Source organism: Cinclus cinclus, chromosome 19 (assembly GCF_963662255.1).
Source record: "Cinclus cinclus chromosome 19, bCinCin1.1, whole genome shotgun sequence".
Taxonomy (NCBI): domain Eukaryota; kingdom Metazoa; phylum Chordata; class Aves; order Passeriformes; family Cinclidae; genus Cinclus; species Cinclus cinclus.
This window is the reverse complement of record NC_085064.1, coordinates 10683105-10706065: the sequence shown is the minus strand read 5'-3', so window position 1 is coordinate 10706065 and position 22961 is coordinate 10683105. Positions and strand designations below refer to the sequence as shown.

At 50.4% G+C, this 22961-nt stretch overlaps 2 protein-coding genes across 2 annotated transcripts in view; one reads left to right on the top strand and one right to left on the bottom strand.

Moving 5' to 3' along the window:
* Positions 1-2075, bottom strand: part of EXD3 (exonuclease 3'-5' domain containing 3) — a 244574-nt gene extending 242499 nt beyond the window's left edge. The window contains exons 1-3 of the mRNA XM_062505658.1: positions 2047-2075; positions 1901-1967; positions 1479-1500 (exon numbers count right to left, since the gene is read on the bottom strand). Of these exons, the coding sequence (XP_062361642.1) occupies positions 1479-1500; positions 1901-1967; positions 2047-2075 (118 nt within the window). The remainder of the gene's footprint in view (positions 1-1478; positions 1501-1900; positions 1968-2046) is intronic.
* A 5719-nt stretch (positions 2076-7794) lies between these two features.
* On the top strand, positions 7795-22680 carry NOXA1 (NADPH oxidase activator 1). Its single transcript, XM_062505788.1, has 15 exons — positions 7795-7968; positions 10042-10124; positions 11435-11543; positions 13745-13879; positions 14921-15028; positions 15719-15778; positions 16321-16358; positions 17447-17588; positions 19062-19115; positions 19820-19892; positions 20030-20088; positions 20848-21017; positions 22050-22155; positions 22242-22365; positions 22583-22680. Exons 1-15 carry the CDS (start codon positions 7795-7797, stop codon positions 22678-22680), a joined length of 1533 nt encoding a protein of 510 aa, XP_062361772.1.
* Positions 22681-22961: the final 281 nt, after the last annotated feature.

The following is a 22961-nucleotide window of genomic DNA, read 5'->3' as shown; positions in this document are numbered from 1 at the left end:
CATAGCACAGGAATTCAGAGGCTGAGTGGAGCCATACCTTGACCTGAGGTTTGTGCCCTGCAGGGATGGCTCCAGCCGAGGAAACGTGGCCTGGGCTCTGCCAAACCTCCCCAGGGTGGGGATGAGTCAGTGCTAATTGCTCAGAAAGCTTCTGAGTCCCACCGGTTTGGTTTGATTTTGTAAAAGCAGAACAAGGTATGTTTGGACAACGCTGAGATTATGCTTGTGTATCTGACTCCTGCACATAAATATTGCTCCTTGGACAAAAACTAAAAAGGTCCCAAAATCAAATGCAGATGATCTGGCTCTATAATCTTGCCAGAACAGAAGCACCACCAAAGCACTTGAACAATAATCATAGTCTTGAATTTCCTTCTCTGACTCCTGCTTTGTTCAATATTTAAATTGTATTTTCAAAAAATTCTAAACCACTTCAGATTTCAAAGCACATTTATATACATTGATTAATTCTCCCAAGGTAAATAATTATCCTCTTTTTGACACAAGGAAAGTAAAAGGAGACACAACAAACATCTGTTAAATGCACAGAAAGAACTGGTGGAAGAGTTGGTATTAAAACCTAAGAGTTTCTGAAGCACCTTATATTTTTATCAAGGATTAACTTTTTTAAAGACAATAGCAACCAAAAAAAAATCCATTTAGGATCAGGGCAGTTTATGGGGTAAAGGCCACATTCATAAATTCACATTTGGAAAACTGGAGCGAATTCTCTAATTGTTGCTATGTTCCATATAGAGCACAAGCATGAAATCAGCCCACTGCACAGGCAGTCTTACTTTGGATCACCAGTACCCAGGGTAATCCAGCTCCAGGTTCCCACTTTCTGCTCTGGGGGTAAAGGACATTTGCAGCAGGATTTCTCTGAGAGCTAGTGGGGAATGTGGCTGCTCAGGTCCATGGGTGATTCCAGAGTGCCCTCTAACGAGGCTTCAGCTGCATTTCATACATACAGGGACACCAGGGAAATCCAAAATTAGCCTTTTTTTCACTTGAAAATGCGAAAGCAGGTGACAGACACTAACTGGAGACTGCTACTGCACAGGTATTTTATACTGCCCTGCACTTTGCAAGCCCTTGTTGGTAAATACCTCAGTAGGCACCAGGACTATAGACAAAGATGGGAAAATTCACTGCTCTCCCATTCCAAGAGAAGAAAGTCAGATGAAAGTTAACCCAGTACAGCTTTTTAAGATAAACTGAGTTTTACACAATTGGTAAGGAACTGCTGGGTAACTATTGATGTATATGACGTAGTTAACAAAAATAAGTAGACATCATCACTGAAGTTCACAAATCAAAATGGAATCTCCTTGAATATATTCCTTAACACACTAGTGTACCATAAAATACTATCTGGTCTGCACCCGAGAGTGGTTCAAGCTGCAGTGGTGGAACAGGACTGGCTAAAAATTCATACACCAGACACATGGTTTATTACTCAATTCCCTTTCACCTACCAACATAAACTGATAAACCATCCTGCAAACCAAAGAAGTTCTTACTGAGACACAAACCCCACATTGATCCTCAGAACAGAAATTCACTTTAATAATCTCAGCATCACATTATCAGAATGGGGCTGTTCCTTGCCCTTGAAGCTGTACCTGTTGCTATGCCAGGAGAGCACAGTTGTGCAGTGCAGGCTCAGAGGAGTCACAGCACCTCCTGTGCAGCTCTTGTCCTCTCCCTCCCCCTGTCCTACAACAAAGCATCTCACTCAGGTGTCCCTCAATATCCCAGCTGGGAGCAGAAGGTGCAAATGATCCTTTCCCGAGCTCCTACAAGACAGAATGGAAAGGGGCAGAAGTTCCTGAAGCTGCACTGCCCCCATCCTGGCATATGTGTGTCAGAAGCTTCTGAACAGACCTGGCAAACTCACCCCAAGGAAGGACGGTGAAGATGTCAGCTGCTGGGCAATGTCTGGGGGATCCTGCTGCCACCAGGAGCTGTGAGGAAGCAAACAGGCCTGTGAGCACTTGTACACCTGATAACTCAACACCTCAGCCCCACAGCGCCCACAGGTACCTGGCTAATGCAGGCTGGAAGACAGCCATTGGTAGGCATCACATTCTTCCTTGAAGCCATTTCACGTACTTGCCAACTTCTTAACATTACAGTAAAGATGCTTAGCAAGAAGTAAAGATCATGAGGGGAGACCTCAGAGAAATCTGCAGTTCCCCTGGGAGGCAATGCAGGGGCAGCTCTGATCTCTGCTCTGTGACAGGGACAGGAGCCAGGGAACAGCTGGAGCTGGGCCAGGGCAGGCTCAGGCTGGAGATGAGGGAAAGGTTCTTCCCTGAGCCAGAGGGTGCTGGGCACTGCCCAGGCTCCCCAGGGAATGGTCCCGGCCCCGAGGCTGCCAGAGCTCCAGGAGCGTTTGGACAGCGCTGCCAGGGATGGACGGGGGGGGGTTGTTGGGGGGTCTGGGCAGGTAGGGGTGCCCAGGGTGGGATTGTTGGGGTGTCTGTGCAGGGCCAGGGGCTGGACTGGATGATCCTGGTGGGCTCTTTCCAGCTCAAGGGATTCTACAATTCCATTTAGGTCACCAAAGACTAAAAACACCTTACCAATATGATGAACTATGCAGGGAACCAGCACCCTGACCCACACAGGTTATCCACTTCAACAAGTACAGCACCTCCTGGAAAGCTCCACTCCATGCCTGGAATGGCCCAGTGGCCTCCACTGCTCACAAACAGCCCTGGACACACCCTCAGCTGCACAGGTAACAAAAACCAGCCCTGCTCCAGCTGAAGCTTGAGCTTGTACAGCCCAACTGCCCTGCCCTTCTCAAACAGTCAAACTCATTCCAGCTTCTAACACTGGGATATTCCAGTCCCCAAGGAAAATTTTCCAATACCATACAGGCAACTGTAAACCCAAGAAGCCGGAGAGAGCCAGGACTTCCCAAGCAGTGCTGAGTCCCTCCCCTGTGCTAGCTCACGTGTTCAAACATTCCTCAGAGCACTGCTACATTCCAACAACTCTATTCCTGACAAAACAGCTTATTCCTTAAGGACGTTCAGGCAGAGCTTGACATGACAAACAGCAGTGGGAAAGACAGTATCCTAGCTGTTTTGAAAAGAGACTTTTCTTTCATGAACATGTAACCCAAACAAAGCTCAGTAAAATTTTGTAAAATCAAAAACTATCAGAAAGTCTCTTTTGAACCAGACCTGAATCCTATTCAGCACAGAATAAAAAGTGAAGAAAAATGCAAGAGCAGATTAATCACTGAAACAAGTGAACCACAGTTGTGTGCAGAGCTGTAAGGGTAACCCCTTGTTAACCCCTTCTGCTTTTGAAGGCAAGATGAGCAACAGCCAAGAATAAATCACATTGCGTGGGTATGACAAGCCATGGAATGAGCAAAAATAGTTTTACATTAATCAAGAGTCTAAAATTACAGCAGCCACACACTTAAGATTTAACATTAAGTGTGACCATATCCTTGGCAGAGCTGGAAATGCAATAAGGAGGAAATTATTTAAATGCATTAAATCCATGTAGAGCTGAAGTCTCTCCTGCCCTGGCTCGATAATGTGGACAAGGATCACAGCAATGTCCAGCTCAGCAACCTGCACAGGATCTAGAGCTCACCTGTGCAGACACACCTGCAGCTTTGCTCTCCCAAACAGACTCAGACATGGACTGAAGCACTGGGCAGGGAATGTGGCTGCTATATTATGACAGGACAAAGATTTTTGATGCATTATTTATGTCAGTTGCTACCATGACAAGCAGAGGCAGGAGCAGCAGCCCCAGAGCAGGACACCAACAGGAACCACTCCTGATATGCTGGTTTCAAATTGGTTTCTGGGCTGGTACTGTTCAAATGTTTACACAACAGATATCTGGCATTTTTTCCTTTGCTTAATTCTTCAATTCTTATTTATATCTACTTTTTCTTCATTAGCAAATTCTCCACATTCACAGTGTGGCAAGTACAAGGAATACACATGGGATAGGGTCAGAGAAAGCACAGAACCCTCATGCATTACAGGTGATCAGACAGAAGCTAAAGAGATTTTAACTGCTCCTGCTCTGATCAGGTTCCAAAACACTTCATCTTTCTTTACCTGCATTTCCACCTATTCCTTGCAGAAGAAACTGCCAGGAGGACTATTCTGTAAGAATTAGCAGCACATTATTTTTTTTTTCTGCTGTAGAAATGTCTTTGAGAGAAGCAATTGCCTCAACCTAGGTTTCCTGCTTAGTGCCAGCACTAGGGGCTGTGCCCAGAACAACAGCCCAGTGGAGTGGCAAAGCTGAGACTGAATAAGCTGTTAGTGACACAAGCAGGGTTTGTTGCCTGATTTTCACCTGCAGCTCACAAAGCAGGATTTGCCCCAGGTCTCCCAGCAGGGAGGTCACAGGCAGCACAGGTGGGAAAAGGACATGCTGCTCCTGACCTCAAACACCTGCCAGGCCCAAGCTAATGCCATTTGGTCACATTGCAGCACCATGCCTCCACATGTATTCAGAAAGAGCCAGACTTTTATCCTCTGATAAAACAGCTTTCTAGACTTCCAATATCCCATGTATACACACCCCCTTCTTTCGTCTGCAAGATTTTTTCAGATGTTTATCACTGACGTCTGCCATAGCTCCTCCAACACTGTATCAATTTACTACACATTAATACAGATGAGAGATGAACATGTGAATCTGCAGGATGCTCAGTCCTTGGCACATGTCCTGTTCCTGTTCATGTATTTCTCTTCCTCAGTTCCTCTGCGACCAGCCCTCCCTCCAGTGGCCCTGGTTACAAAGGGAGCTGCTTGAGGAGGCTGCCAGAGCACCAAGAATACTCAGAGAGCTACAAGAAATATATTTTTATTTACAGACATATTACACAGACTCAGTAATAAACTTTTTAATTAAATTACTAAAACTTGGTTCAGAAGAACGCTTTTAATTCCAATAAAACATCTGTCATTAGCTCAGAGGTGCCCTATGTCATTCCCTCTCCTCCCAGGTTACATCACTGCACATATCAGCAGGTTACTTAATGCACGTTTGGGTAAATTATTTATTGACAGGAGCAGCTGCTTTAGTTGTCTGAGTGTAACTGAGCCTCTTTGAGCTGGCATCCACCTTTGCATGAGGATCCCTCTGCCCCACCTCAGAGCTGAGAGCTCCCAGCACAGGGAGCACGCCCTGCTGCCTCTCACCTCTCCACAATGTCTCTGGAGAATCCCACAAGTTGCACTTGTTCCAGCTGTGCCGGCTGCCATTTGTAGTGGAAAGGAGCAATGGGAAGTGTTCAGTTACTCCTTAGGAGCTCTGTGCACTCCATGCTGACCTGAGGGGCTCTGAGTGAGCAGCACTGCCACTGCCCCAACAGAGTGTTCAGCACTGCTGAACTGCAGCCACCAGCACAACTCTGTGCAGGTGAGTGGCAGCTTTTTTACAGGCAGTACTGTTGCCTTAGGAACTCCAGACAGAGCTTTTCTGATGGAGCATTTACATTCCAAAAGATGCATTTTGCTAGTTTTGCTCCAAATGTTAAAATTTGATTATTTCTGCCCTACTGCTTGCACAAACTGGCCTGGCCCCCAAGACTGCCCAGGCGTCTGCTCTGAACACACTGACAGGCCTCCCCCTCTTCCCAAACTCCTCCTGCAATTACCCTCCACCACTACTGGGAAACTGGATCACATTTAACTGAATTTGTGCAGCTCTGCGTCAGTTACTGGATCCTGCTGTGTGCTTTAGAAAGCCTGACAAGATCCAGCCGTGGCATAACTTCCCACAGGCATGGATTTCCAGAGTGCCTGAGTCACTCCTCAACTCCCTTCTCTTGAATGTGCTTGAATAAACTGAACTTATTCAGGGCTTGTTTTCCAGAACTGGAGCATTTTTGTGGCCTGCCCTGAACTTCCCAGTATTTTTCTATCTCACTGGAGAGCTCCTGGAATCAGAGATGCCCTGGTAGCCCATTCTAACCAATTGCACACACATGATCACTACAGCTTGATTTTCTTTAGAAAAACTGAAAACCACACAAGCAATCAATGCCTCCCCCACCAGTGCAGTTCAGATTGTGGCACTGATGCACCTGTGTCCTGCCAGTCCCCCTCCATCCGCACCAGTGGCTGTGGTGGGAAGCTGTCATGATATCAAGATCCTTCTGCTACGTGGAACAACTCAGGCCAGGCTAGGCCACAGCAGCAGCACCTTGTCCCTACCATGTCCCCTCTGTGTCAGCAGGGACACCGAACAGCAAAGGTTACACTGCTGCTTTGGGCTCAGCCAGGGACTGAACCAAGCTGTGGGAAGCAGCTGGCTTCCACTCATCCACAGCTTCCATTTAACAGCTGAGGCACAGTTTGTCCTAAGGCCATCCTTAAACTTTGCATGGCAACACCACCTCGTTTAATTAACTTGTCAGGCTACACTAGAGTTCAACTCCTCAGAAGATCCAAATACGTGGTTCTAAGCATTCATCAGCTGACTGAGACAGATGTTGAAACCACTTCCCAAGAAGGAACACCAGTGGGGGGATCGCCTTTCCCACCACAAGTGGTTTAGCCTTTAATCTCTACACACTGCATCTGCAGGATCTAATCATACACAAAAATTTACTGGGTCATTTTATTCCACTCCTGCTGCTGATTACGCTAACAAACTGTCTTTCTTTTCCTAACCACATTTTATCTTTCCATGTGTAGACAATACTCGCAGTACTTCCAATTGCACTGACTCTTCTTTCTCGCTCTCCGTAACATTTCAAATCAGTGGCAAGGAGCCCAACCAGTTTGCTTCAAACTGAAAGCCACCACTTCCACCGCTGCCTGGCACAGGACTACTCCCCATTTCTTTGGTTTGTCAACTTGTAACTAACTCGCTCGAGCCCGTGTGACCGCTCTAAGTCCGCCCCGCGGAGATGAAGGTGCAACCACCGCTAATTCTGAGCCTGCTCTCTCCGCCCCGCTACCCGCACGGGCTCCTCGTCCAGCCCTTCGGCTTGGCCCAACCCTTCAGCCGGGCCCGGCCAGGCCCAGCCCGCTCCGCCAGACCGGCACGGCCCCGCCACCCCCGGAGCTGCTTCGTGGCGCGATGCGACACTCGAAGCGGCCCCTCCTCGCCGCTCCTCTCGGTGTCCGAGGCTCCACAGGCCGAGACCAGCCCCGCTCCTCCCGGGCCCGCCCGGGACTCACCTGGCACCGCCCGAACCGCCCGCACCAGCAGTCCGCCGCGTAAAGCCTTCCCCGGCGCTCCGCGCCGCAAACCCCGACGAGCCCGGAACGTCTCGCACACGGCTCCGCACGCCCACCGGTCTCCTGTTCCCGGACACCGATGCGCAGCGCCGCCAGGGGGCGATGTCGTCCCCGGCAGCGCGAGACGGCGGCGGCGGGGGGAATGTTTGGTGGTGTCTACCGTATTTACCAGAGCACGGCGCCGCCAATGCCTACCATACTTACTGTAGTTAACTCGCACATACCTGGCCGTGAGAATATCTACTATATTAAGTTTACATTAAATATTTCATTCAAAGAAGCTCCCAAAGCGGTATTTTAGCTTCGGCAGCTCTGACCGTGGGCTTGCTTCTGGCAGCTAGTCAGGTGTCCTCTGCGGGCGGCATACCTCCAGGACTGGCTCAGGTGTGGCCGCTACCCTCACCTGTCTGGCCTGCCGCGGTCCGTCTCCTATGATGGGCTGTGTCTCCTCCCTCCGCCCAGGGGAGGAGCGCAGCGGGCGGAGGTGGCCGCGCTTGCCCGCACCGCGGCAGGTGAGGCGCGGCCCCGTTGTCCGTGCCCCGGGCCGGCCATGGCGTACCGGGAGCTGGTGCGGCGCTGGCACGAAGCCGTGCGGGCGGCAGACCGCGGGCACTGGGACGCTGCCCTGGACGCCTTCGGCGGCATCGCGGAGCCTCCGGCCAGGATCTGCTTCAACATGGGCTGCGTGCAGCTGCTGGCTGGGCGGCCCGAGGCGGCCCTGAGGGTGAGCGGGCCGGGAGCCCCGGGGGAACAGGGGGGATCCCGGGGATGGGCGGGCCGGGTCCCCAGGGTCCCTCACGGAGGGAATGATGCTGAAACTAGGTTTGAAATCCAGCGGGAATGGGAGCAGTGATGTTAGAGGGTGAATGGTTTGAGGAAAAAGTTTAGCAGAGTGAATCATAGAAAAGTGAAGGAGGTTGAAGTTAAAAAGGCGGATGTGGCCATTGAGGACAGGGTTCAGTGGTGAACTCGGTGATGTCCGGTTAACAGTTGGACTCGATCTTTGAGGCCTTTTCTAACCTTAATGATTCTATGATCCCGTGATTCTCTAAATACTATGAAAATCCGGATCAGTGGCAGAATCATTTTGAAACAAGATAATAGAGATAGAGAGTACTTTAATTAGATACTAGAAACTGTATCTGGCAGTGTACCTAAGTAAGTTTTGCATAAGCTAAATAATCTAAAATTGTGTCCTTTAGGTAAATGTAGTTCATTATCATGTGAAAACCACACCTCTAAACCTCAGCCTGCCTGATTCCAAGTGAAGACCTCAACCCACTGGACATGCACAATAAATTTAAAATGTATTGTAGCTTTAAATCAAAGCAGGAAAAGGACTGTCCGATAGCTGTTCTGTAGGCATGGGTTTAGACATGAGATGGGTGTAGTGATGAAGTAGATGAGTGGAGACTGCCAGAACAAAGCTTCCATGCTGGGAAACCACTACCCTTGGGAAGGGAGAGGAGGTGCCCTGAAGAAAAACCTCTTTGTGACAACATGTCTGCGCATCCACCCACCCATCCATCCACCCACCCACCCACCCATCCACCCACCCACCCACCCACCCATCCACCCACCCACCCACCCACCCACCCATCCACCCACCCACCCACCCACCCATCCACCCACCCACCCACCCATCCACCCACCCACCCACCCACCCACCCACCCACCCATCCACCCACCCACCCACCCATCCACCCACCCACCCATCCATCCACCCACCCACCCATCCATCCACCCACCCACCCATCCATCCATCCACCCACCCATCCATCCATCCACCCACCCATCCACTCATCCATCCACCCATCCACTCACCCATCCACCCACCCATCCACTCACCCATCCACCCATCCATCCATTCATTTCCAGTGAGGAGATGCAGATAAACCTTTCCTCAAACAGCATTAGGGAGAGCTGAGGCTGTGCTGGAGGGACTGGGGCAGTACCCTGGAGCCCTGAGCAGGGCAGTGGCTGTTTGGGATGCAGTGAGCACATGGCAGTGGTGCCATGGGGATGAGGGAGAGAGCTCAGGAGAGACTTCTGAGCCCCAGCCAAGGGGCAGTGACTGGGAAGAAGCTCAGCTCTACTTCCGTGTGGATCAATGGTTGGTTGTTGTTATTTCATTTATGGCCCACTGAGGCAGACGTTCCAGCACGGTGTGTGTGGAGTTACAGATTCTAATCTTCACCTGCAGTGCTGTCCCTCTGCAGGCAGGGTCAAGGAGGGCTGGGCTTTCAGCAGTTGTTATCCCCACGAGGTGTCTGCAGTGGGAAGGGAAGGAGCGCACCTCTGCTGTTGCCTCAGGAGGACTCTTGGCTCTCCCAGCACGCTGCAGCATGAGCACCTGACAGCTCTTCTAGCACTGCCTGTATTTAGCTGGGGCACTGAAGCAGAGGTACTGACTTGGAGCCCATTGTGGGAAGCCCTGCAGCTTCCTCCCTTTCATCACCTCAGCTTTTGCCAGCCTGGACAGTCCCATTGCTCCCATTATCCTGGCCAACTCTGCTTCAAGCTGCAGCTTTCCCATTTTAAGAAGCCACATGGCCAATGCAGCTCATTTATGTCCAGTCCATTGTAGCAAGGAGGGGTAAAAGCCTGAAGCTCAGCTCACACAGAGCCAAGACCTAAGATGACCAGGAGCTGTGTCTGGCCCCTCAGTGCTGGGCAGGAGCCCAGGGACTGCCTCTCTAAGGGCAGCTGGGATGTGTCTGGTTGGGTGTGTGTGCCCAGGCACTGACAGGACGGATTGTAGCTGATCCTTGGCATGTGCCTGTGTTTTTCTCCTCAGGCATTCAATAAAACCATTGAGAAGGACAATTCCCTGGCAGTGGGCTACTTCCAGAGAGGGTTTGTCCACCTGCAGCTGGAAATGTGAGTGAGGTGCACAGCCAGTGCAGTCTTTGATTCTGCAGTCTTGATTCTCCTTTCAGTCCTGCTTTATTCCTAAACCTAAATGATTCTTTGATTCCAAAATTCACTTCTTCCAGTAACCTTCCAGGGTTCACAAGGTCTGCTTTAGCCTTGGAAACCATGTCACAGGTCAGCAGGTCTTATCTCTGATAAGAGCTGTACAACTTTGGACCCCCAGGGATGGCTGACACACCACATTGTTGTCCCCTAAACACAGAGACTTCTGGTTGCAAGGCTGCCATAATGTTATGTTGCCATTCAGATTTTCTTTGGGAATTAAAAAAATATAATTGTGCTGCTTGGTGTGTCTTCACATGACACACATGAGCCTTCCTAATGCTGCCTGCATACTCTCCTGCCAGCAGATTTTGGGGGCCTGGTCTCATTCTCACTGATAAAATATTGAAATTGTTCCACAAGTATGATGGGATTGATTACTCACTGTTTCCACAGTTAAATCACAGTGACATCCTCTTCAGGGACCTGGGTGAAGTATTTTACAGATCTTGTCTAACCTTTGAGCTCAGTTATTTTCTTTCCTGTTGTTTTTCCCATATTTTCCAGACTTTAATCTCCACAAAATGCTTGTCTTTTTTTCTGGGAGAGAGTTAAAGTGAGCAATTCTGGCTTCTCCAGTGGAGGGGCTGTGCCTGGGGCTGGTGGAGCCCCAGACAGGGCTCTCTGGAACTGCTCCACCACCAGCAGAAACAAATGTTCTCCAAACACACTCACTGCAGGGGCTGCACAGCTGGCAGTTGCCTCCTGCCCAAAGAGATGATGGCCTCCAGCACCCCGGAGTTCCATCCTTCATCTGAAGCCGCTCCCACCCCCCACACCCACCTGGGCACCCTCTCTTGGTTGGGTGCCCACTGCACAGCCCTTCCTGGGGCCTTCCTTTCACCATGTGCAGCCTCAGTGGGCACCCACTTCGATTTCAGTTGCATAGCTGGTGTAAATTCAGACTATTTCCCTCCTTATTCTCAGAGGTTCTCTAAATTTCCAGATGTTGAGTTTCTAAATTCTGATGGTCTGGCCATGTGTGTGCCCTCCCTGGTCCCCATCAGCCGAGTTCCCAGCCCTTGATCTTCCCGAGACAGGCAGGGAGCTCCCAGCAGTGGGTAATCCTCGTTCTTTACAAAGATGACACATCTGTGGTGCAGCAGAATACATGTTATTTGCTAGTGTGATTTTTAAGCTTTTTTAAAGTGTGACTTCTTAAATAGTCTCCAGATTTTTTAGGCTCAGTGTCTTGTGTCACATCTGTGTTGCAGGTATGAAGAAGCTCTCTCTGACTATCACATGGCCTTCAGTCACCTAAGACAAAATCCCTTCATTGATTACAAGCAGCTGGGGCTGAGGCACATCCTCTATGCCTGGGAGGTAAGAGCCTGGCTCAGCAATCCTTCCCCACTGTTGGGAGTGTCAGTAGCAGGCATTAGTAACCCAAGACTTTTTCAAGAAAGTACATTTGAACTGTAAAAATATTCTGCTTGTACTTTGTTTAAAGTAACTTAATCATAGCAGTTGCTAACCGACATAATCTCTGGAAAATTTAGCAAATTATCCAGTTTGAAAAGCAAAATTGTTCAGAGCAGGTGCACATGAATTTCTTTATTGAGGGGTTTTTATTTTCTCTATATGTAGACAAAGTGGTGGCTGCCTCATTCCTGGAAGTGTCCAAGGCCAGGTTGGGCAGGGCTTGGAGCAGCCTGATCTATAGAAGATATCCCTGTCTGTGGCAGGGGTGGACCTGGGAGCTTTAAGGTCCTTCCCAACCAAACCAGTCTGGAATTCCATGTAATATTTACACTTGCATGTAAATACACTTGTAAGTTCAGTGAATTCCTCAGCTCTCAGAGCAGAAAGAGGTTGAAACATTGATAGATGAGAACAGAGCTGATGCATAATGCAGACTCCAGGAAATTCAGGTGCATGAAAGCCTCTTTCCAACTGCAGCAACTGATCTAATATTCCCTCTGTGCCTGAACTTACACCCTGTGTGCAGGCTGTGTTTGTCATGCCTCATCCTGCACCTCTTATTGTCACACGGAGCCAACCTGCCATATCCTGTTCAAGGAAGTCAAAGGCTGCACTGATAGTAAATTTTTGTAATATTTGGACATATGTAAAGGATTCATAGAAACCATCCTTACTGGAAAGGTTCATTTTGTTTTCTGAGTCCACACGCACAGACTGAAAAGCAGATACAGGAAAGAGGATTTAACTCCTTACTTCCATGAGAGTGAAGAGTCATTGTGTAACTCCAGTCAAGCATCTCGGGCAATTTTCATGCACCTTATACCTGGCAGGAGAAAGCTATTCTTGGCATCCATGACATTACCCAAACCTCCCTGCCTTTAACAGCTTCAGTGCCACAGAGTTGCCTTCTCTTGGAAATGAGCAGTTCCCTGGGAACGGGGCAGGGCTCAGGAGTGTCCTGAGGAGGCTGGGGCCCTTCCTGGTGTGAACACACAACCCTTCACTCCAGGCATCACCAGGACATGTGCTGGCACCTTGCTGGCCCTCCAGACTTTGGATCAGCATCCTGATTTAGCTGCATCTCATTCTTACCTGCAGCTCGTTTTTCAGAATACACAAACATCATCCTCCAGCAGAATTGTGTTATCGGCTTTCTCATGCACGGCCTCTCATGTGCTGCAGCTGATCTTCTCCTGAGAGATACATGCATGGTTTGAAAACCCAGAAATATTTTACCTCTTGCAAGGTTGTGACACTTCTGAATGAGTGAGAACTGCTGCCTTGTCTCCCGAGAGAGCCCATCCCTGAAGTTCCTGTGTGTTCAGGGTTGCCATTCCCCACGCTCCCAAACAGAGTCTTCTACTGCCATGATTAAGGAGTAAAGGAAAAGCATCCTACGAGCTCCAGCCTTGTCCTGAGCAGGCTGGTACAGCCTGTCCTGTGCAGCCAGGTGCACACCTCAATTCCCAGCTGATAACCCTATCACAGGAGATAAGGAGCTGTCTGACAGTGCTCTGCCTGTGGCCCAGCAGTTTTCCAACACACTGAGTGCTGGCCAGTGACAGGGAGAGATTTCCCACTCTCGCTATAGACCACAGCTCCCCAGCATCCTGTCTGCAACACTCCCACAGCCTGCACTTCCCCAGGACCAGACTGACATGCTGCTGAAGGGTGACAAGCTACAGCTGACAGTTTGCACATTCACAGCTCACTACAACATGAAGTAGTTTCAGTTAAGTTATTTTGCAGCGACAGGGAGTCAGGATTACAAAAATCATTACCTAGTTGCATGCAGAAAGAAACTGAAGAAAAGCTTCCTGGTCTTTTGGATGCAGCAAGGATCAGATATAAATTGTGGAACCAGAGTCTTCACATGCTGTCCCCATGTTTCTCCTCACCTTGACCAGCAGCTCTAGCACACCTGAGCTTTTATTTTTCCTTTCTGATGGCGAAATTTTACCGGCTGTGCTACTCAGTGTCTCTCCTGTTGCTGAATTTTTGGTGTTTTAGTGCCTGTCTCTGTTTCTTGGCTGAGTTCAGGAGGATGTGTTGGGTGTTCCTTGGACCTGGCCCTCTGAATCCCTTCCCTGTGCCCACTCCAGGTGCTGTACAGCACTGCAGCAGTGCAGTGCCATCTGCAGCAGTGGCAGGAGGCCAGAGTCACCCTAGAGAAGGCTGTTGTGTGGAGACCTGAAAGAAGAAGAGCAATCCTAGAGCTGGCCCTTGAGCGGGTGCAGGTAAGGCCACCTCTGTGAGTTCCTGGGTGTGTGCATTGGGCTTCAGCTCAGGGATGTGTGCTAAAAGTTGTCTGAGTGTTCCTGACACCTTCATGTTCCTGCCATCCACCCACCTGCTTGTCCACCTGCTAGAACAGTCTAAGCCATTTGCACATGATGCTCTGCCAAACCAGTACTTCAGGTGATCAAAGAACTCTATCACCCCCAGGTGATTCACTGCCCAGCAACACCATAGTGGAGAATTTTGGGATGACCTCTGATGCTGGGGACAGGGCTTCCTGGTTCCTTATGTTCAGGAGCAGAGTTCCATTGGTATTTGTCCTGCAAAACCCATTGCCTTGTGCAGTGTTTCGAGTGCAGAACCCCTACAAGTGCAGGTCTGGAGAGTCTCCCTTTTCATGGCACTGACTGGCTTTTTTTGAGTCCTTTTGGCCTCAGGAACAATTGGTGGCAGCTCAGATAATGTCAATTACTTGTAGAGATTAAGTAGGGTGTGAAAGTGTTTCTAGGGCTGCTTCTAAGTAAAAGGTTCCTGTTAAACTCCTTTGTGATCTGGAAACATTTGCAGATCTCTGATTTACTCTTCCTGAAGGATTAATTAATTTGCTGCCTTCATACTTTATAAGCAATTCATACTTTGTTTTAAATCTGATCATCTCTTCTGGCATCACATTTGTGCCTTTCAGTGTATTATTTGTATTTGCTATTAGCATGCTACTCAGTGGCTGACCAGACAAAATCTGAAGTCAAACAGAAAAGCTGTTTGGAAGATTTGTTTGATAAACCTTCCTGTACTGCTCCCCTTCACACCCACCCCATGACACCCTTGCCTCCACACTGGGGAGGGGCTGCTGAGCTCTCAGTTTGCTAATGCTTTTGTGGAGCCTGAGTGGCCTTTGTCGCATTCACAGCTGAAATGTTTGCCCCAATATCTTCCTGGAGCTGCTCTTGCATACCTAAGCTGTATTTGCTTTTCAGTGCTCTGATGTTTCATTCAATGTGAATTGATGGCTTTTCCTTTACCTGCTTTCCCTGCCCCAGGACCACCTGTTTTTAGAGCCCATGCTGGTTCCTCTCGGGGAACTTTTCAGACCACGAAAGAAGGAAGTTGAGCAGCTGGATTCAAAAGACTTCCTGGGTAAACCCAAGGTAACAGGCACATAATCGTCACAATTAACAGCAGCAGAAAAAAATCCTGCCCCTGCCATCTCCAGAGAGCAGTGCTGTGTGGGGACCCAGAGCAGGATGGGCAGAGCTTGCAGCCAGTCCAGGAAGTCAGGACACAGAAGCCAAAATTTGTTAGAATTGCCACCTCTTCTACCAAAAAATGCACTTTGGCACTAAAATACCTTCTCAGTCCTTGTCACTTTGAAGTCTGACAGAGCTGAGCAGGTAGTCTGAGAACCTGTCGTTACCCTTTTGCTGACAATGACGTTTTAAACAGGGGCACGTTGTCTCAGTCCTGCATTCCCAGGGGACAAGTGGATACCTGGGGGACAAATGCTTTGTCACATCCCTTAATACAAGGTAGCAGAGAATTTCTCTGACCCCCTTCTGTGACCAGTACAGTCAGAACAGAGAGGTCCAAAACAAATAAAGTAATAAATTCACATACTTTTAAAGAAACCTTGGAAGTCTAAAAAACTGGGACACAAAGGGTTGAAGCTGTCTCAGGAATCCAGCTCTGCCTCTCCCTCTGTGTACACAGCTCCACATTTTGCCTGACCTTGGGATGCCAGAAGGAAATAGGTCTGAGCAGATAATCTTGGATGAAGTTTGGAGGTCTCTTTGTCCAGCCTAGAGTCACTCATTTGTTTTCACAAATTTGTTCTCCTACAGGTGATCTCATCCATCATTCCCAATGATGAGTACATTGGCTTCGAGCCTCTCAGACCTCAGGTGAGCAGGACAGGGCTGTGAAAGAAGGAATGGAGCTGTCATGGAGCTCCAGAAAGAGGATCAGATCCAAACTATCAGGGTTTGAACTCTTGGTAAAACCAGTGTAATACCAGCCTGGATCCATGGGGATGTTCAGAGCCAGGCTCAGCACTGACTGTAAGGGACTCAGTGATGGGAATCTCCAGCCCTTTAAAGATGCATTTTTGGCTCTTCACCATGTCAAAACAGCAGTGCTTTGCTGTGCTCAGCCTGTCTCTGCTCATCGCTCCAGTAAATATGTCAGTGTGAGCACAGCTGCCTCACCCTGCTCTGGGAGTTCTTGGAACCAGGAGAGGAGGAAGAGATTGTATTACTTCCTGATGAGATAAAGAGGGAGGGGAAGGAAGAGAAGGTACACTGGTAAGATGTGGAGCCGACTTTTTCTGGTTGGTGTGGAATGACAAATGGGGTCAAGAGTAAAGACAAAATAGTGCAGTCAGGAGGTAAGGTGGCACTGCTGTAGGAGGCACTGTTACAAACAGACCATGTTGTTTCTCCCACAGAAACAGGGCTTTTATGAACCCAGTGCCGATGCTCTGCGGTGAGTGTTCAGTCCCACCTTGGTTTCACCCTTCTCTCATTACTGTTCAGAAAGTCTTTTGTTCTCCAGAGTCTTAGTATGAAGACTCCGAGGGATCCACACCCACTTCTCACCAAAGGTGGAATGAATGACAGACACACAAAGGCTTCTGTGGCTGCAAAGGACACTCCAGGCCCCTGGCATCTCTGCAAAGAGCCTCTGGGCAGTTTGCAGGACTTGATTCAATAGTCTTAGGGGACAGGCATGGATCCTGGCATGCCTGGGGAATGGAAACAGACAGAGTAGACAGAGGTTGTAGGACTTGCCCAGGTCTGTAGCAGAGGATGCTCAGCTTTCCCATGTTCATTCCTATGACAATTCCAAATAGTCACTACAAGCCCAAATGTCCTGAGCCAAAATCATGTTCAAACCCCAAGAAAGTAATTTGTTGTGGTGATATTGCACCAGCAGTACTTCAGGGCTGTGTTGAATAATTGTTTTGATCTTGACAGTGTTTATCAGTACAATGAAAATGCAGCTGCATTTGGCAAATGAGCATTCCCCAAGCCCCTTTTGTTCCCAGTTGGACCAAAGAGCAGCAATGGAAATCACGGTTTCCCAACATGTACACCTCCCAGCCCATGCCATTGGGGTGGTGCAGTGCAGTGACTCAGAGCCAGCAGCATCCCAAGCTGGTGCAGTGCTCCCCTCTCTCCTCTCCTCTCTCCTCTCCTCTCCTCTCTCCTCTCCTCTCTCCTCTCCTCTCCTCTCCTCTCCTCTCCTCTCCTCTCCTCTCCTCTCCTCTCCTCTCCTCTCCTCTCCTCTCCTCTCCTCTCCTCTCCTCTCCTCTCCTCTCCTCTCCTCTCCTCTCCTCTCCTCTCCTCTCCTCTCCTCTCCTCTCCTCTCCTCTCCTCTCCTCTCCTCTCCTCTCCTCTCCTCTCCTCTCCTCTCCTCTCCTCTCCTCTCCTCTCCTCTCCTCTCCTCTCCTCTCCTCTCCTCTCCTCTCCTCTCCTCTCCTCTCCTCTCCTCTCCTCTCCTCTCCTCTCCCCTCCCCTCCCCTCTCCTCTCCTCTCCTCTCCTCCCCTCTCCTCTCCTCTCCTCTCCCACAGGGATGCCGAGTCCGGCTACCACCGAGTGATGTCCCAGTACCAACCCAAGGAGCCAGCGGGGCCAGAGGTGCCAGCCGGGAGCCTCTTGTTTGTGCTGAGCAGGACAGCAGACGGCTGGGCCACGGCCATCCACGATGGGCAGGTGAGGGACAGGGACATGGCCCTGTGGGCAGGTGAGGGACAGGGACATGGCCCCATGGGCAGGGGAGGGACATGGCCCTGTGGGCAGGTGAGGTGCAGGGACATGGCCCCATGGGCAGGGCATGGACAGGGACATGGCCCCGTGGGCAGGTGAGGTGCAGGGACATGGCCCCATGGGCAGGGCATGGACAGGGACATGGCCCCGTGGGCAGGTGAGGTGCAGGGACATGGCCCTGTGCGCAGGGACACAGCCCTGTGGGCAGATGAGGGCCCGGCTTGGCCCCAGCCCCCTCTGAGCACAGTCCTCAGGACTTTCCACACCCTCCAGATTTCCTGACGCCGGGCTCTCACTGGCCTCTGCCATTCCCCTCTGTAGATCCACAAGGGTGGCTGTTGGGCTCTCCACCATAGGGGATCCTGTTGGGGAATTACAGGATACCAGGCCTCACCAAGGATCACTACTCAGAGCAGGAGAGCTCTGATGGAGCTGAGGAGATGGGCTGGTCCTTACCTGGTCTATAGTGCCTCTGTTCAATGAACTTTGGGAAAGTTTGGGGAGGGTTTCAGCTGTACTGGCAGGTCTTATGAAGGGTTCTAGAGGAGTCCTAAGGACATAGAGCCCAGCAAATCTGACATCTTCCCACAGGCCAGGGAGCTGTAGTGTAAACACAACATGGAAAATCTTTTGTTCGCAGAAGCTATTTCTAACCTGTCGACTTCAGTTTTTGAAAGAGCCATTGTACACCTGGATTAGGTTTGGTGGATGTATTACCTGCCTATCTTTCAAAAAAGATTCTTCATAAGACCACTATAAACCAGTAAGGAGTTTGAGCAAGAGAGACAGTGCTTTAAGGACTGGTAAAAATACAGAATTAAAAGTTTGTATAAATGAACAGGTTTTTCTTACTTTCATTTTTAAAAAGAAAGGATGTTCCCCCAGCAAATCATCTGTGACATAAGCATTTAGCATATTGCTAAATGATACAGAAATAAGGGGAGAGCCTGAAGCATCTGGAGCTAACAGAAACAGTTACTCAAGTATTTGGATGTGCTGGTTGACTGCAAAGTGAAGTGCCAGGTGAAATTTAATGTAGGAAAAAAACAAAGAAGCATTGTAAGCAAAAAATTGTAATGCTCAGTTGAAATGAGCAGCAGTGATTGCCAGAAGACACAGAAACACTGGTGGAGTGGTATCCCTGGGCATGCTTGCTGCTCTCTGCCTGAGCATCTGTCTTGCAAGCAGGGAATTTGGTGGGTGTTTGGCCTGTTCCACTGCAGCCACTCCAGCTGCAGCTCTGCTCCCAGCAGGAAAAGCTGCAGAAGAATCATTGAATTTTGTCCAGCAGTTTGTGAGCACTGGGCACTTGGGTGGCTGGGGGTGACCCCATGCACATTCATGTGGCCACAGGGTGACAGGCAGTGCTGGGTTGCTGTACTCTTCTCTCACCCTGCTCTTCTCTGTGTCTCTCTGCAGAAGCTGCACATCCCAAGCTCTCTCCTGGAGCCTGCCTCAAGGATGGATAAATGGGTGAGCTGGCAACCTTGCAACCATGGGGAGGGAGAGACCAAGACACATATTCAGGACATATATATGTAAGATTATCACAGGATAGGACAACTCTGTAAGAGAAACATAGAGTGTGAAACACTGAGACTATTGACTGAAGACCAAGTGCTCTTGAATGGGAACAACAGAAGATTTAGGAGTAGGAAAAATCCTTTTGACTCAGGAGAACTTCATCTCCCATCTCTACCACAGGCATAGCCACACATTATCCCAACCATTTTCCATGTGAACCCAGTGTGGAAGGGTGCAGCTCAGCCCCCATTTCCTGTGAAGGAGTTTTCAAGCACGTGGTTGTTCTGATGTTGCTATGGTGTTTTGGTCATTTCCCCCCCTCCAAATGAATCCCTGGTACACACTTGGGCGTTTGCATTATGGATGTGTCACAGTGAACCAGCCCAGGTGGGGAGAGCCCTCAGCACAGCGTGAGCAGCCGCTTTCTGTTCCAGCACCAGCCCAGCAGGGAACAGGGAGCTAGGGAAGTGTCCCCAAACCTCTGCCCAGAAGAGCCTGAGTTCTTCACCTCATCCAGCCATTCAATGAGCAGCTCCCCTCTCTTTCTGGGGTTACACCCACAAATCTGTAGCTGACTGCAGCCTGTCACACACCAGCCTTCTCCAGGCTCCCGTGTTTTTTGCCTTCTCCTTTCTGATGCTGTTCTGTTGCAGAAGATCAACACTGGGATTCCCCTTCCTCCTGCCCAGGTGCCTCCCAGCTGCCTCCATGTGAAGCAGAAGCCGGGTAATCCCTGGGCAATTGGGATTAGTGGGTGAAGCTGGGCCCAAACCCCTCTCTTTAGGGGGCGTGAGGAGGTGGTGGCCCCACTGCAGCCTCTGCTGATTGCAGGGATGTTCCCCTGCCTTTGTGCTGTTCTGCAGATCCTCCTGGGGAAGAAAATGCTTCTGCCAATGATGCCAGTGCCCACATGGACTCCAAGGTGAGGTCTTCTACTGGCTGAAGCTGGCACAGCCTCAGGAGACCAGGGCTGGGAAAAGTGAAAGATTCTTGCCCAAAATTCCTGAGCTGCTTCCAAATCATTGGGGACAAAAACCTCTGTCCCCCAGCTGGAGCTCAGCTCTGCCACCCCTCTTTTTAGGGCTTTTGGGGTTATTTTTTCAGGTGTAGTTCAGCCAGAAGGCAACACAACAGAGGAATGTGGCTGCTCCTCTCCATCTGGCTGGAGGAATTGGGGCCCTACTCATATAATTTCAGGTGCAGGAGGTATCTGTAAAAATCAGAAGGTACCTGTAAAATCAGAACCAAAACCAGAATTCCTGAGTCATGGGAGGAACATTTGATCTCAGGCTTTGAATGCAGAGTTCCCTCTTTGAAATTCAGGTCTGCATTTTGATGATGTTCAACCATAATATGGCAGCACAGAGATGAAGGATTATGTGAGAGGAGATATTGTGAGTTGGGTTTGTTAGAGTCAGTCGTGGTCCTTCTTAGTCCATGAACTTCGTAGTCAGTCTGGGCTCTTCCCTGAGCCAGAGGGTGCTGGGCACTGCCCAGGCTCCCCAGGGAATGGTCCCGGCCCCGAGGCTGCCAGAGCTCCAGGAGCGTTTGGACAGCGCTGCCAGGGATGGACGGGGGGGGGGGGTTGTTGGGGGGTCTGGGCAGGAACAGGGGCTGCAGTCTCTGGTCCGTGTGGGTTTCTTCCAGCTCAGGATCCTGTGATTGTCCACTCTCCCCACAGATCCCCCCGGGCTGCGGGGAGGCCCCCGCGGGCACAGCCAGGCCGGCGGTGCTGCGGCTGCGCTGCGAGTGCTCGCTGGTGCTGCGGGCGGGCCCGGCCCCGGCCCTGCCGGCCCTGCGGGCCCTGCTGCGGGACAGGCTGGCTCAGCAGGCACAGCGGGGCACGCTCAGGTACGGGGCTCCGGGGTGTGATGGGGCAGCAGCCATTCCGCTCAGGGCACCGGCACCCAGCTGCCTCTGGGCTCCTGGGAATGTTTATCTGGCCAAAACCCTAGACCCAGCAGAGATGTGAGCACACAGTCTGCCTACAGGGCAAACCTCACCGTGCCCTTTGGTTGGACAGCAGTGTGATCCCCGTGGGGAAGCATACGCTGTTCCTCTTGTAATCCCCTCCCAGTACATATAGGGCTCAGGGAGGGCCGGAGAGGGACTTCTGATAAAGGCATGGAGCGACAGGACAAGGAGAAATGGCTTCAAACCGACAGAGGGCAGAGTTGAATGGGATATTAGGAAGAAACTCTTTAATACAAGAGTGGTGAGACTCTGGCACAGGTTGCCCACAGGGATTGTGGATTTCTCATTCCTGGAACTGTTCACAGCCAGACTGGACAGGGCTTGGAGCAACCTGGTGTAGTGAAGGATTCTCTGCCCGAGGCAGGGGATTGAAACTAAATTATCTTTAAGGGCCTTCCAAGCTAAACCTTCCAAGCTAATTCTATGACTCTGTAATTGTATGGGCCTTGGAAACCTAAAGGATCTTTCCTTGGAGACTGTACCATGGTCAAGAAAAAGAGAGAACAGAAGGAAAAACTCTATAGATGCAGCTGATGCAGATTGGATTTTGTCCCACTCAGCTCAGCTTTTGCAGTAACAAGGATCAATGCAGAGCAATCTGGGACTCAGGCAGAAGATCCTGGGGTGAGGTCTCCCCAGTTGTGACACCCCTTTGGGCACACAGTGGCATCAAGAGAGTTTAGGACCTTTCCCTCAAGTTCGTGTGTGAGGAGGTGACAGTGTCACTCCCCACAGTGCCATTTCTACCTGCTGAGCATTTGGGGTAGCCCCATGTCATTGTGCAAGGGGACAAGCTCAGAGCTGGCCTGCAAAGGGGACTGTGAAGATTGAGGGTGGCAGAGAGCTGGGCTTGCCTCCAAATTTGGCTTTAAAGGAGATGATTTGCTCAGCATTAATGAACCCTTGCAGCTACAGGCTCCTGGATGGCACAGAGCTGGGGACAGTGTCAGGACAGGAAGACCTGGGGAAGGTGTGGCAGCAGCTGACAGACGGCAGGCTGACACTCTGCTGCCAGGTGTGTGGTCTGGGAAAATGTCTCTGCTGGGCTGGGCTCCAGTCTCTGCTTTGCTTTGCAACCTCCATGCTGGCTTTTTCCTGCAGGATTCAGACTCCCACTCGGGCAGACCTGTTCTCTACCAGATGCTAGCTCAGCACTCCTACCTGGCTCAGGGACCAGGGGACCTGGAGTTCAGCAAGGGAGATGTGCTGGATATCCTCTCTGAAGGTAGCTCTCCAGTCCTGCTGCTGGGCCAGGCTCTTGGAGTCTGCTGTGGGTAGGCACTGGGGAAAATGTGGCCTCTCCAGTGCTGTCTCAGGTTCATACTCTCAGGAGTTAAAGGCTTGCACTGGGTTTTGCCCAGAGTTAAATTCCAGCCATGAAAACTTTCACTAACCCCACTCATATGGGCCAGAGCTCATTCCTGCTCCTTTCTGTTTTCCAGTGAACAAGGACTGGCTGGAAGGACGCTGCAATGGCAAGATTGGCATCTTCCCCAAATGCTTCGCCACCCAAGCCAGCTGCAGTGCTGCCTTCCTATAGCAAACAGGAGCCTTTTCCTGCCTGACTGCACCCCCAGGGGTGGGAGACACTGGGGCTCATTTGGGCCCCAGCCAGCACAGCCAGAAGCTCTGCCATACCTGGACAGGGGATATCTCCCACTCAGATCCATGGGGACAGTTCCAGTAGTGATGGCATTTCCTACAGCCTGTTCCTCGACCTCATGCTTACACTGCCAAAAATGTGTCTGTGCAGAGCAGAAGGCAAGGGAGAGGGCTTTGGGGTTTGGCTGTGGGAATTGTCCACATGGCAGCTAAGGCTTC

Bases quoted from the DNA above. Each gene is read 5' to 3' on its own strand.
- NOXA1 (XM_062505788.1), top strand. From the start codon at position 7,795: ATGGCGTACCGGGAGCTGGTGCGGCGCTGGCACGAAGCCGTGCGGGCG. The intron at 15,779-16,320 runs GTGAGCAGGACA...TTTCTCCCACAG, and splicing joins TCGAGCCTCTCAGACCTCAG to AAACAGGGCTTTTATGAACC. The intron at 17,589-19,061 runs GTGAGGGACAGG...GTCTCTCTGCAG, and splicing joins CGGCCATCCACGATGGGCAG to AAGCTGCACATCCCAAGCTC.